Source organism: Chaetodon trifascialis, chromosome 8 (assembly GCF_039877785.1).
Source record: "Chaetodon trifascialis isolate fChaTrf1 chromosome 8, fChaTrf1.hap1, whole genome shotgun sequence".
Taxonomy (NCBI): domain Eukaryota; kingdom Metazoa; phylum Chordata; class Actinopteri; order Chaetodontiformes; family Chaetodontidae; genus Chaetodon; species Chaetodon trifascialis.
This window is the reverse complement of record NC_092063.1, coordinates 28,528,933-28,542,775: the sequence shown is the minus strand read 5'-3', so window position 1 is coordinate 28,542,775 and position 13,843 is coordinate 28,528,933. Positions and strand designations below refer to the sequence as shown.

Here is a 13,843-nt window from a genome sequence, read left to right as displayed (position 1 = left end):
CACTTTTTCTGGGATATGGGGTGTTATTTTGTGTCTTTGGTGCTACCACACGCATACAAAGTGTGAAATAAGACTGTCCACACTTTTTTGAGTGAGATAGGGATTTCTGAAAGCACCCTTCCAAATGAGCCGTTTAAATTTGGCGCCTATTGTTATGCAACAAGTGGGCACATCTGTATATTCCCACCTACGAGCCACCACCCCCCTCCCCATCTCCCCGGTGTCTCTCCACCCACCAGATACAGCGCCACCAGAAGCAGGATGTGATGTAACAAAAGATGGGTGGTTTATAATTCTTTTCCCCTAAATTCAATCACTGTATATTTATCAGCTTGCTGTAGAGGAAAAAAAATAACTGAAATGGCGAAGTAAACATGAAAAATGTTGATCCTCTGTAAGCAAAATGTGCTCTGCAAATTTAACAGAAAAGATTCTTTTTAGCCTCTTTTACATGCTGGCTCTGTACTCCAGCAAAATGGATTAAGCATGAAACACTGGGCCTTCTGCCAAGAGCCATGTGTAAGCACAGATCCATCCAAGTGGAGTGTACAAGTGATTTAAGAAACTTGTCACAATCATCAATGACATTAAAAATTCTAATGCCTTAATCTGAATAGACTTTAAATATGTTACTGAAATATGGGGGGAAATCTTATTATTATTATTAGTATTAGTATTATTAGTATTATTATTATAATTATTATTTTATTATTATTATTGATTTTACAAGCATTCATGTAAAATAAATGTCATTTTAATGCACATCTTGGCTTGCAAATTGTTCATTTACATTTAATTTATTAGGATGTGTTCATCGTGTGGTGAAAAAGTGGTGGCGGTGAAAAACAGTAAAAAGGTGAAACTTAGAGATAATGCATATTGAGAAAGTCTTTGGAGGACACTGCAGCTTGAATTGGAGAGGATGTCTAACCATCACAGCTACCTGAGTTGATTCCATGTTCAAAAAAACAATAGTAGTGAATATGTGATTATCACCTCAGGAACTGTACTCCAAGTTATGAGTAAGACATAGATGAGACAAAATTCAAACAGAAACCTACTAACAGTTAAGTTAAATGTTACTGAAGACTTTTCATAGAGCTGCTCCACAGTGGACACTGTCTGCCATTGATGTGACATTGGTGTGGCTCTCTGTCATGCTAACACACATTCTGTTGTTCAATTCCCAAGTCCAGTGAAGTGACCATAGGACAGTGAAGAACTGGATCATTGGCTGTTTTAGTAGTTGGCGTTTCCTATCACTGTTATCACTCAGATGCTAAAGAGCATGTGCTGCTCCCAACAATGAATACTGATTGGTTTCCATGATTTACTCCTACTGAGAAATGTCAGTAAAGGCCACTGTGGCCAGGCTGGCTTCTTTCCAAAAAGGTTTTTCCTCCAACCAATCAAGAGCACACAGTCTGACCAATCAGCTGTCTGAAGACTGAGATCAGCTAATGAAATGAGTCAAGTCTGGTGTGCTTCTGCTTGGTTGGAAAGAAAATGTTCAGCCACTTGGCCGTTTGTGGAATAGGTATGACATATGTGCTCTAACGAATGAGGAATAAAAGATAGCTTGAATATTTTCTAACTGAAATTTGAATTCTTTTCACTTTTTATGTGAGGAAATATCAGTTCTATTGATATTATAGCTATTGTGCACAATTTTCTCATTTTTAAAAGTGTATAAAATCTGTTTGGACATACAGTACAGCTTCTGAGTGGGTATGACCCTGAGAGACAATATTGCAAGGAGATACACTGTCAACTCTCATGGACAGGCTGTATAGATTATCATCCATTAGCAACTCAATCTGTCTGTCCTTCACAACATTCAACATTTGGGAGGTCCTAATGCAGTCTTCAGTATAGAAAAGAGAGGGCAAACTATCTTAAGCTGTACTGCTTCGGTCCAGATGTGGTAATACAAAATACCCAGACAGGCATGTTGTATGTTACTCCTGGATTCAAATCATGGAGTAATGCATAGAGTAATTAGTAATGCATGGAGTACTGAGGTCATGGATGCAGCTGAGGCCTTGCTCAGGTGAGTGAGATGGGTTGTAGAGATGTGAATAATTGTTATGTCTATGATTTGTGAATGTTCATGTTATTGGAAAACTCAAGATGGATGTATGATTGCGGAGGTGGTTACCATGTATTGACAACCTTGCTGCATATCCATTAAATTTGATTTTGGGACCCACTGGGATGTTGGTCTGAACGCTATTTCCAAGAACAGAAACTCACAATCATGGTAGATATGACATGAACTCTGGCATGTGCAGTAAGTGACAACTGCAGTTCAATAGCTGCACTGTAAAAAAGAAAATGACAATCTATTCAGCAGAGCTGGCATTCTGATTTGTTTGAACATGAAAATTAAAATAGTTATTAACTTGAAAATACACATCAGACCAATAATGTGCACCTCATTGTATCTAAATTTGCAATTGTGAATAAGCTGAAATTGTAATGTGTTGTTGGTACAACAAAGTTGGAAAAAACAAAGGGTTTCCCAATATGAACAGCAAGGGCAAGTCCTCGTGCTTCCTTTCTCTTACCTGACAACTCAGCTACAACGGAGAGAGGATTTATTTCAAAGGAAGACCTTCAACCAAGCTTGTGAAAGTAAGTATTTTGCGTGCAAATTGACATGCATTATATTACATAATAGCGAGTGACTTGATGATAAGCGTTTACTGCCTTGCCAAATATACTAAGGTAAATTCGCTACTTGTTTACTTGGCTAGTAGTTGGGTAGCACGGTGGAACAAGTGGTAACACTGTTGCCTCACAGCTAGAAGGTCCCCGGTTCGAATCCCGCTGTGGCCGCTGGTGGCGTGTCCTCCACCATGTCTTCAGTGCCTGCTGCTCGAGGAAAAAAGGGGCCTTTCTGTGTGGAGTTTGCATGTTCTCCCCGTGTTCACCCGGGGGTTCGTCACCGTTGGTCAGGCGATGAGATCATCGCCTGACCAACGGTGACGAAAAAAGGATGGGTCACCGGCTGGCAGCTGGCAGCCCACCGCTCCTGGTCTACCGCGGAGGAACGATGGACCGAGGAAAAAATAATTTCACAAAAAGCATGGCGTGTGTACAGTCTCCTCCTCCCTGTAGCATGTGTGTGCTGTGATTAATAAAGTACAAATCTTAAATCTTAATCTTATCTTATCTTAGTAGCTAAATTAACAATGCTAGTTAAACTAGCTTAGTTACTGGCCGACACCCTCAAGATTTGCATCTCAGTAGCGTTTTTCCTCACGCATGTAACTGAGCAAAAACACTTTATTTTAATCTATGCAACTTCGTCGTGCTCGAAGTTGAGTTAAAAAAAAGGTTATTAAAAATTTATAAGTATGTTAAAATTACAGTTAAAAGTTAAAAGTAGTAAAGATGTGTGTTAAAAAAGAGTTTAAAAATTAATGGTTGATTTCATGTAGTTTATCTAAATCGTTACTGTTTATATGCCATGATTAATGGATTGGTAATCTTCCATTGTGCCTCAATCAGTTAGACTGAGATCAACTGCTTGTGTCTCCTCCCACTCTGAGTGGGAATCATGGTGTTTTTCCTCATTCCAGCAACCTACACTAAATCCTGGTTGTGATTGTTTCTCCCCGTTTCCAGGTTTGTTGGGTTTTGACAAGCGTAATATAGTGGCGATACAGTGCTAACTGAGCGAGCTAAATGCTAGTTTTGTCGAACGAAAATGAGCGCGCATGTGCAAGCAGAACTCTCGGTTGCTAGCAAAGTGTAGCTCGCCACGTGTGTTTTGTAAAATTTTGTATGCATTTATACATTTTTGATTTAAGCTTTTGCACCGTCTTCATGCTGTTGGAATTGGTATTATTTTTAATGTTGTTTGAAGTGTTAATAGCTCAATTTATGTGTAAGAATGTTAGAGATTTGGCTATTAATAAATTCCAGCAAAGTCCTGGCTTAGGAACTTACACTAAATCACGGCTGTGATTATTTCTCCCTATTTTCCCATTTTCAAGGGAGTATCAAGGGTAACATTGCCTATTGTTATTACACAACAATATACGTGGGACTGTAGTTAATATTCGACACTGATGTGGAACAAGTCTAACATATATGTAAATCAAGAATTTCTTCTGAACAATAGGGTGTAATTTCTTTATAAAGTGTTTTTGATGTTTTTTTCTTTATTTTTTTTAGGTTGGAAAATTAAGACCACATGCAATGCAAGTTCTGCAGTTTTACTGCAAACCAGGAAAGTCTAATCAGACACTACAAGCTGCACCACAGAAGACCTCATCATTGGCCTTGTGTCCATCCCACCTGTGTTTGTGTCTTCAAAACCAGAGGAGCTCTGAAATCACATCTGTCTAGAATTCACAGCAAAGGTGAACCTGTTCATCAGTCTAACAGTATAACTTTTAAATGTGAGCTTTGTGATTTACAAGAATTGTGCTCAGAAAGAGATATTACAAAACATCTTGGAAATCATCTTAAGGTTCAGGAAACAGTTCAGTATCCTTTTTTGAATTGTGAATTTAAAACTTTAAAAATAGTTACTCAGGCTTCAGCTCACATAAAAGCAGAAAGCACAAAAGATGCACAATCAGTAACTTAAGAAGTAAGTGTAGTGCAGGTAATTCAACTGGCATCGCTGAAGTGACCAGTGAAGCCTCAACATCTATACAGGATAATTCTAGTAGTGGTACAGGGGAAGATGTAATTTGGATTCTGTACCTTATGAATAAATAGAACATAAGATTGCAAACCTTTTTCTGTCTATGCAAACTGTCTTACATGTCTCTCGAAGTGCAGTTCAAGAAATAGTTGAGGCAACTTGCGATATACCAAAGTCATCAAAATTGCATTGTTTTCAGTCTGTAGCAGAGGTCCTTCAAAAGCACATTTCAGCTGAAAATGGTCTGAAAATGGTGGATTCTGTATATTCATCTAAACCATTACTAATAGCAACATCAGCAAAGGGCTCTCTATCTACAGACTACAGGAGGAAGTTGTATTTCAAGAATAATTTTACTTTTATCAAGCCAGTAGAATATCTTTACAAGTAAATTTGCAAAAATACATTTGTCTACTTACCTCTGACATCAGTGCTTCAGAACCTATTGAAGCGTCTTGATTTTGTCAGTGCTTTGGTTTTCAGTCAAGAACATTTAGCAGGTGTTTACAGGTCATTTCAGGATAGCTTTTACTTTAAACAGATTAATACTCCCACTGTTAATACTTGGAGTTTAAATTTATTGTTTTAAATTTACCAGCATTGTTTAAATTTACCACCATGGTTTAGGGCAGGTCTTACTTCTATCCAGTTGGCAGCATTAGGAAGAAGTATAGATGTGAGGAAATTTGGGTATGAGAAATTTTTAGAGCCATTGTTAAAGGATCTGAAATACATTGAAAAGTAAGAGGTAAAAAGCCTCAGAGAACTTTGGAGTAAAACTGTTCTGTGTCTGTGCAGATAATCTCGGAGCACATAGTTTAGCAGGATTCCAAGAAAGTTTCACTGTGGATAAATGTTGTTGTTTCTGTTTGGTCAGTCGTAGTCAGATAGCAACTGTCAAAGTAAGAGACTTCCATTTGAGAACTGCTGAGCAGCACAACAGCTTTGTGGAAGAGCTTAAACAAAACCAAGCTCTTAAGAGTGTGAATGGAGTAAAAGGGGAGTGTGTATTAAACAAGCACTTGGCTTTCTTCCATCCTGTGACTGGATTCCCCCCAGACATTTTGCACGATTTATTTGAAGGAGTTATTGCAATTGAATTAGTCTTGTGTCTTCAAGAATTAATTTCTAAGGGCTTTTTCACACTTGATAGGCTTAATAATAGCATCAGGTCATTTCCTTACAAATATTCTGACAAAGTCAACAAGCCTAAGATTATTCCTAAAGCAGCTTTCTCAAAAGGTTCTATTCAGGGAAATGCACATGAAAATTGGGCATTGTTGCGGCTGCTTCCTCTCATGATTGGTCGCATTGTTCCAGTGGGTGAGCCATCATGGGAAAATCTGATGGATCTGAAGGAGATAGTTGAAGTTGTTGTATCTGCTTAAAGCAACATTTCCTAACTCTGTTTTGAAACCAAAACATCATATTATTGAGCATTACCCACACCTCATACGTTGTTTTGGGCCATTGGTGGACCTCTGGACAATGAGGTTTGAATCTAAACATGGTCTCTTCAAAGTTGCCCGTGATGTGCATAATACAAAGAATTTGCTGCTCTCCTTAGCAACAAAACATCAGCAGTTGATGGCCTACCATTTGGACGGGCAGAGTCTCTTTAAATTTGATCTTAATATTGAAAAGGTTAAAGCTGCTCAGGTGTCATCTTTGGATTCTCTCCACAGAAATGCTATTTTGACAAAATTTCCACATGCTGACACAATCGCCACCTCCTGTAAAGTACAGCTATTTGGAACAGAATATGCTCAAAACATGATTATCATGGCAGGGCATAGATTGGGAAAGCCAGAATTTTTCAAGATATTGAGCATTGTGGTCTATTCTGGTTAAGTGTCCTTCCTGTCAAAAAGACTTACTGCCTGGTACTTTGAGCATTATAGGTCAAAGAACTTTTCAAACGGTGTCTAGTAAGTATTATATATCACAAAAGAGCAGCATTTTGATTTTGTGAGATGTGTGTAAAGTCTGAAGGCCCCAGGTTGTCAGTGTGACTTGTGGTTTTTGCATACTTATCCAGTCTGAAGACACAGAGGGGCCAAATGTGTCAAAATTAAGTTTGAATTCCTTTAATATTCCACTTGATATTATGCTAATATGGTGAATATCCCTAAACAAATGTTTATTTCACCAGTTACTCCATACTAACTTACAGCAAACAAGCAGCAGAGGCATATCCCAGTGTAGGAAAAGTGTTTGGCTTCTTGAACTCATGGCAAAATTCAGCCCATCCTCACCAGAAAAACAGCCATTCTGGTTGGTGCTGTGGAAAAAGTCCTGTGTGGTCCTGTTCGAAGAATAAGTCTCCATCTGGCTTTAATGACTACCGACCCATTGCCCTTACATCACTCATGATGAAGGTGCTGGAGAGGCTGGTCCTGGCCCACCTCCAACCGCAGGTGAAATCATCGCTGGACCCTCCACAGTTCGCTTACCAACCTCATCTGGGTGTGGGTGACGGCATCATACACCTGCTGCAGCATGCTCAGTCCTATCTGGATTGTCATGGCAGCACTGTGAGGATCACTTTCTTTGATTTCTCCAGTGTATTTAATACCATTCAGCTGCTGCTCCTGGGTGAGAAGCTGCGAGTGATGGGAGTCGACGCACCCACAATCTCCTGGATTACTGACTACCTGTCAGACAGACCACAGTTTGTCTGACTGGGGAATGTTCTGTTTGAGACTGTGAAAAGGGGTACACCTTGTACACCTCAAACTTCCAGCACAACTCCTCACTGTGCCTCCTGCAGAAATTTTCAGAAGACTCAATGGTGGTGGGGAGTATAAGGGATGAGAGGAGCAGTACAGGGCAGTGGTGGACAATTTTGTGGAATGGTCTGGAAGAAATCACCTGCTGCTTAATGTGGCCAACACTAAGGAGATGGTGACTGATTTCAGACAGAACAGGATGACCACACAACCACTGTGTATTCTGGGGGAGTATGTCACGGTGGTGGAGGATTACAAATACCTCGACAACAGAGAACACCTTGACAACAGACTGAACTTGAAAACTAACATCAACCCTGTTTACAAGAAGGGTATGAGCAGACTCTATTTCCTGAGGAGGCTCAGATCATTCAACATGTGCAAATTAGACACCTCTGAGGAGGTGGTAGAGAGAAGGACACTGGACAGACTGTTATCCATCATGCATAACCCTGAACATCTTCTTCACCACCTCGTGGACATACTGGAGCTTTTTCTCCAATGTTTTTAGTGTTTTTTTTCTCCAATCCAGCTCTGCTGTCACAAGGACTGCTTCAAACAGTTAGTCTCCATCAACCTCACAAACTCCAACAGTTCAGTGTTTACATATTATCTGCACTACCGCAATATTGCACATTACTGTTTGTTGTTTACATTTAATCACTTGCACCCATCACATAGTTAGCTTTTTCCATTTTAGTAAGCTTTAAGGCCATTAATATCATTGTATCATACATAGTCTATTTGTATCATCTTGTTCCTGCTCTTCACTGAAGTTACATGATGTTCCCACTGGTGAAAATTTCAAACCCAAGGCTCCACATTTTTTATGGCTGCACAATGCCATCAAATGGAAATATACTCAAAGTATTGCATCTCATAATTTAAACCTTTCCCCAGATTAAGGCAGGCTGAATAAAACCTGAAACACAACAGGTCAGTAAGGTTGAAAGGGTAAAAACAAACTTTCTAATATATTTTCCATAATGTGAATACAAAAATGATAAGAAAAATAATCAAGTTATGCATGAGTAGACAGGTAGATTAATATTTATGGATATGGTAAATTCACTACTTTTCTCCACTTGTTCTGTGAATGTATATTCACTGTACTTAAATCCTGAAGGTTCACCCGTCTAAAATCATACCAAACTCAATAACAGATGTAGATATACTGACTTTGAGTGCCGTTCGTTAGAATTTGCTATTATTTACATACATGTATTGCATTCATGTTAATATACAATACAGTATCTAAGCACACATGTTGCAGAGGTATACAGTGTACATACTCATCATGACAAGGGCAAAATGAGTAGAAACATCGCGGCGATCGAAATACTGACAACACTGATTACCCATCATATTCCCGCGGCCTTTAAGGATGTCAAATTAAGAATAAAAGCCAGGGAAACAGATTAATTCCAGTCCAGCCTACCAATACGTTGGCAGCCTCGGTCCTTCACTGCACAGTGAGTTCGACATCGAAACACTACTTTTTCATTTTCCACAGGAGTGGAATCCTCTGTTAAACGAACAAAACGACCGTTCAAACATGGTCATAACATGTACAGACATTTTCTTTCTTTCTTTCTTTCTTTCTTTCTTTCTTTCTTTCTTTCTTTCTTTCTTTCTTTCTTTCTTGGCATTAATGATGGAGCTCTGTGTCGCTGTCGCTGTCTGCGCGCTGCGCCATTCCTGTACATTCAACCATTCACATTCAAACAACACATAAGCACAGGCTTACCTTCGACAGCCCATACCGTTGGCAGTGTCCATAGAACATATACGATATCCATAATCATTGTCAGTCCAGGCATTTGACTGTAAGCTGTCCAGCAGTAGACCACTGACTATAGATTCATTCAGAGCTGCAGCACATCATCCTTTCCCTCCTCCTCCTCCTTCTCATCATCATCAGCAGCAGAGAGGAGCTGCTGCTCAGGGCAGTTTGGGCGAAACCAAAGGGATGGGGGCGGAAAAACACTTGAAAACCCGTAGGACAACGGCATCCCGCTGCACCCAGTGCACCTCCTAATGAAAGATACTACAACTTGTTCTGGTGTGGAAAATGAAAGAGCCATTAGTAATGAACTGTTGGTTTAGGGGAGTTGTAGGTCAGTCAACTAATCAGAGCAATTATTATTGTTTACTTGTTTATTTATAGTTGTGGAAAGTAACTAAGTACATTTACTCAGGTGAATGTACTCCCTTGTCTATTACCACTCCACTGTAGTTCAAAGGGAAATATTTTACTTACTACTCTTCTAAGTTTATTTTATTTGATTTTACAGTAACATTTCAGTAAAACACAATACATTGCTAAAGATTAAATCACAATGTTTTTGTTTTTGTTAGTGGGGCCCATTTCAGAGTTGTTAGAGATTCAATTAAATAGCCCCCCCCCCCCCCCCCCCCCCCCCTTTAATTTACCTTTAAACCCTCACAACAGTTTTCACTTTGAATCATTCTTACTTTCTTTGTATTTTCATTTCTATTAATGTTAAGACTATTGGCAGACTCTCATTTTCACTATTGGTGTGCTTACTTAATACTGCCGCAGGCTTGTTTCCAGTTGTTCAACTTCAACTCAAGTTTCAAATGCTTTTACCACTTACACATCAACTGACATTTCAACTACATTCATGTCTCTTGTCTTCAATAGACTGTTCAATGGCTTTCAGTGGTTACCTATCATCAGAGATTTCAATCACATTTATCTGTCTCTATTTACCTGACATTTCAGTTGCATTCATCTAATTCTCTTCAAATTACATATTTATTATCTAAATCAGAGTTCAACTGATTTCTGTTAATATAATTTAACTTACAGTTTGTTTATTTTCTGCACTCCCACTTAAAATGAAATTGGGTACTGTACATCTCACAAGGAAAAGCTAACATTTGAAAACCACCTTCCTCAGGGTCTGGGAACCAAAACAGAGGCAACTATACGTGGTCATACCAAAATCAGGGAAGGGGATAATAAATAAATGAATAAATAAATAAAATCAAAAATTGAATGACAATGATATGATGACTCCATTTCATCTCAGTCCCAACTAACTGGTCCTGCAACCCTGTCTGTTGCTACTGAATTGGTTGGGAGCAATTGCAGCACAATGACAGGAGACTAGACTCCATGTCCAGTCCCTGGACACATATTACACAGTCACCCTGAATGAAAAAGTACAACTAAGAGAAACATTAGTAATAACCTACATCTATTGAAAAAGGTTTTTATACTTAAAGTGTAAGTGGGCTTCAGACTTTGTGCATTACCTACTTAAAGTATACTTAAAGTGAATGTGGAAGTATTTTACTAAAATAACTTGATTCAAGTTGCATTCACCAGCTGTTTCCAGAGCTTTCAGTTGTTTTGTGCAGCTTTTATCAGTGATTACTGTTTGCTCTGTTGTCATGGTAACAGGTGGTCATACTTGGTGTGGAGATGATAACCTCTGTCTCTGTTCAAAGGTGATCTCTGATGTGAATGTCCCCCTTCATATTTTTGTTGTTTCTTTCGCCATTAAGAACTTAATAAGAGTTTTGTGCCTTAGCTGCACTCCTGTCATGTCCACAGAGGCTGGAGTGGATGAGAGAGAGTGAGGAAGCGAGAGAGCGAGTGAGAGAGAGGAGGTAGTGCTGGCAGCAGAGCAAGAGTGAGGGAGAAAAAGAGAACTCAGTGAGGAAATAGAGCAGAAGAATATGGGCCTGACATAAAGGAATCCAGCCTGCCTCCAGATGACTGAGGGCTGCAAAACAACAGATTAGAGCAGCCCAGGGCTTGTTCCCATGGAAACCTTTGCCCAGATAGAGGGTGATGAGAATGCAGCAGATTGTAGGTCAGACACTCCATCAGCGATCCAATCAGAAGTAATCTGTCTTGACTTGTGGGTCATAGATTGAGCAGTAAAGCTGGTGCCTTTCTGTGGCTGCTCTCACTGTTGGGGTTCCAGTCCCAGCTACCAGAGAAGAGCAGTGTCTCTGTAATCACTGCCAGGCTGCACAGTGGGCCAGGTGTTAAAACTGAATAAATATATTTCAAGGTCAAACAAAATCAGATCGGCTATCAAAAAACTTTGAAGCCCTCCAAATGAACAAACTATCTTTTGTCCATGCCCTCTAAGCATGGAATGGAGAACCTTTTTCCAATCATGGACCATTTAAATTTTTCTAACAGCCTCTGATGGCCATATTTAATTATTGAACACCTGCATATATTACACTAATGCAATAGCTGCAACTGCTTCTTTTTGGTGAGGCGTCTGATAGGTGGCACGTTGGAATGGTGGAAACACTGTCGCCTCACAGCTAGAAGGTCCTGGGTTCGATTCCCGCTGTGGGCGCCAGGGGTGTGTCCTACACCATGCCTTCGGTGCTTGCTGCTCGAGGAAAGGGGCCTTCCTGCGTGGAGTTTGCATGTTCTCCCCATGCTCACCTGGGGTATCCTCCATTAAAAAAAAAACAAACAAAAAAAACACTAAAAACATGCAAGAAGATCATCACTTGACAGTCAGTCAGTTTTAAAAAGAACAGATCACAGCAGTATGTTGTCCCAAACAGAGATACACTCTTCAGTGGATGTCCTTAGGACATACAGTTTATAGAACTTGAGGAGAATCAGGTGCAGCTGTCAGTTGGACCGCCGACTGGGGATCAGGACCAAACTTGGCGGTGATCAACCCAGGAACTGGAGAGGCGTAAACCGGGACATTGGGCACTGAGGAGCAAACAGGACTTAAATACACTGGAGAGGAAGAACTAATGAAACACAGGTAAAAATAATCAGACAATCACACAGATGGGACAATATAGGAAGAAAAGAAAAATGTGACACATAAGGTATATTTTCAACATAAAACAGGAAATAACAAAACCAAATATCCAGAGCCATAACATTGGTAGCACCATGCATGGCTTGCAAAGACTACAGTTTCTAGCTTGTATTGAACTTGGCAGTAATCCCCACACAAAAACTTACTTGGGTGGTATTTGTTATGTCTGTTGTTTCCTTGTAGACCAGAGAGAAAATCTGTAAATTTCTTCCTTCAGTGTTTGTTCAATATCATGTGCCATATCAGAGGAGTCGTCATTAACATGTACAAACAGGGAGCGATCTGACAAGGAGGATTTCAACCAGTTCCCTCAATGCCAATGAAGTGTTCCAGTCTCTGCAATGGAATATCATGGTCAATGGTGTTGAATGCAGCACCAAGATCATGAGTCATTTATCTGATGCAATTAGGTCATTTGCAACTTTGACCAGTGCTGTTTGTGCTATAATGCACTCTAAATCCTGACTGGAAATCCTCAAATAAACTATTGTTGTATAGAAAGTCGTACAGCTGATTAGCAACTGCATGCTTTCATGTCTTACCATGGCGCGTTACTAACTTACGAACTAGTTACTAACTAGCTTCTTCCCCAGAGTCTCTGTGCTTTGTCATCTCGCAGGTTCCCATGGATAGTGGCTGAATCTGGATTGTGGGTTACAGCTATGTCTACTGCCATGGCCCTGCCTGACAACCACTGCAACTGCTATTACTATTTTTACATCCACTGTTACTGTTACTGTGATTGCATTTCTGTCTGTCTCTCTCTGTCTGTCTCTCGCTCTCTCTCACTCAACTGGTTGAGGCAGATGGCCACCCAGAGCCTGGTTCTGCCTAAGGTTTCTGCCAAGGACGTTTTTCTTTGCAGCTGTCACCAAGTGCTTACCCATGAGGGAATTGTTGGGTCTCTGCCGATTAAGAATTTGGTCTGTACCAGCTCTATATGGAAAGTGTCCTGAGATAAAGGAATCCAGTCCGTCACCATTGGTCAGGTGGTGATATTCTTGCATGTTTTTAGTGGGGGTTATTTAAGGAGGAAACCCCAGGTGAACACGGAGAGAACATGCAAACTCCACACAGAAAGGCCCCCTTTTTTCCTCGAGCAGCAGGCACCGAGGGCATGGTGGAGGACACGCCCACGGTGGGATTCGAACCGGGGACCTTCTAGTTGTGAGGTGAGCTGTGAGGCGACAGTGTAATCTCCTCCTCCTCCTTCTTCTCTGGTAGCTGGTTTCTATAATACCTTGTACTGCACACAGGGGCAAATGATATTGCGAAACGACAATCTGAAGTGCTCAAACAAGATTTAGGTAAACTGCTAAATGCAGTGAGATCTCTGAATGCTGAAGTCTTCTTCAGTGGGCCTTTACCACCAGTCAGAGGAGGAGGAGAGAGATTCAGCAGATTGTTGGCAGTAAACAGATGGCTTTCAACTGCATGTGATGTCCACTCAGTGCATTTTATTGATAATTTCAACTTTTTCTGGGACCGCAGACATTTTTTCAAAGGAGAAGGACTTTCCTTAAACAAGTCAGGAGTAAAACTTTTTGCCTCCAACCTATCTTTCTTCCTGCGTCACACTGTTCCCACTCCCAAAGACAAGAGACAAGAGGAATCCA

The 13,843-nt window shown here is 40.3% G+C and overlaps 1 protein-coding gene across 4 annotated transcripts in view; it reads right to left on the bottom strand.

The window, feature by feature from the left end:
- The window catches only part of ephb2a (eph receptor B2a), a 240,101-nt gene extending 230,741 nt beyond the window's left edge, over positions 1–9,360 (bottom strand). For all 4 annotated transcript variants that reach the window (XR_011602439.1, XM_070969543.1, XM_070969545.1 and 1 more), the window contains exon 1: positions 9,137–9,360. Coding sequence is in view for 3 of the 4 variants with exons in the window: in XM_070969543.1 (XP_070825644.1) it covers positions 9,137–9,209 (73 nt within the window). In the remaining variant the exon portion in view is untranslated. The remainder of the gene's footprint in view (positions 1–9,136) is intronic.
- Positions 9,361–13,843: the final 4,483 nt, after the last annotated feature.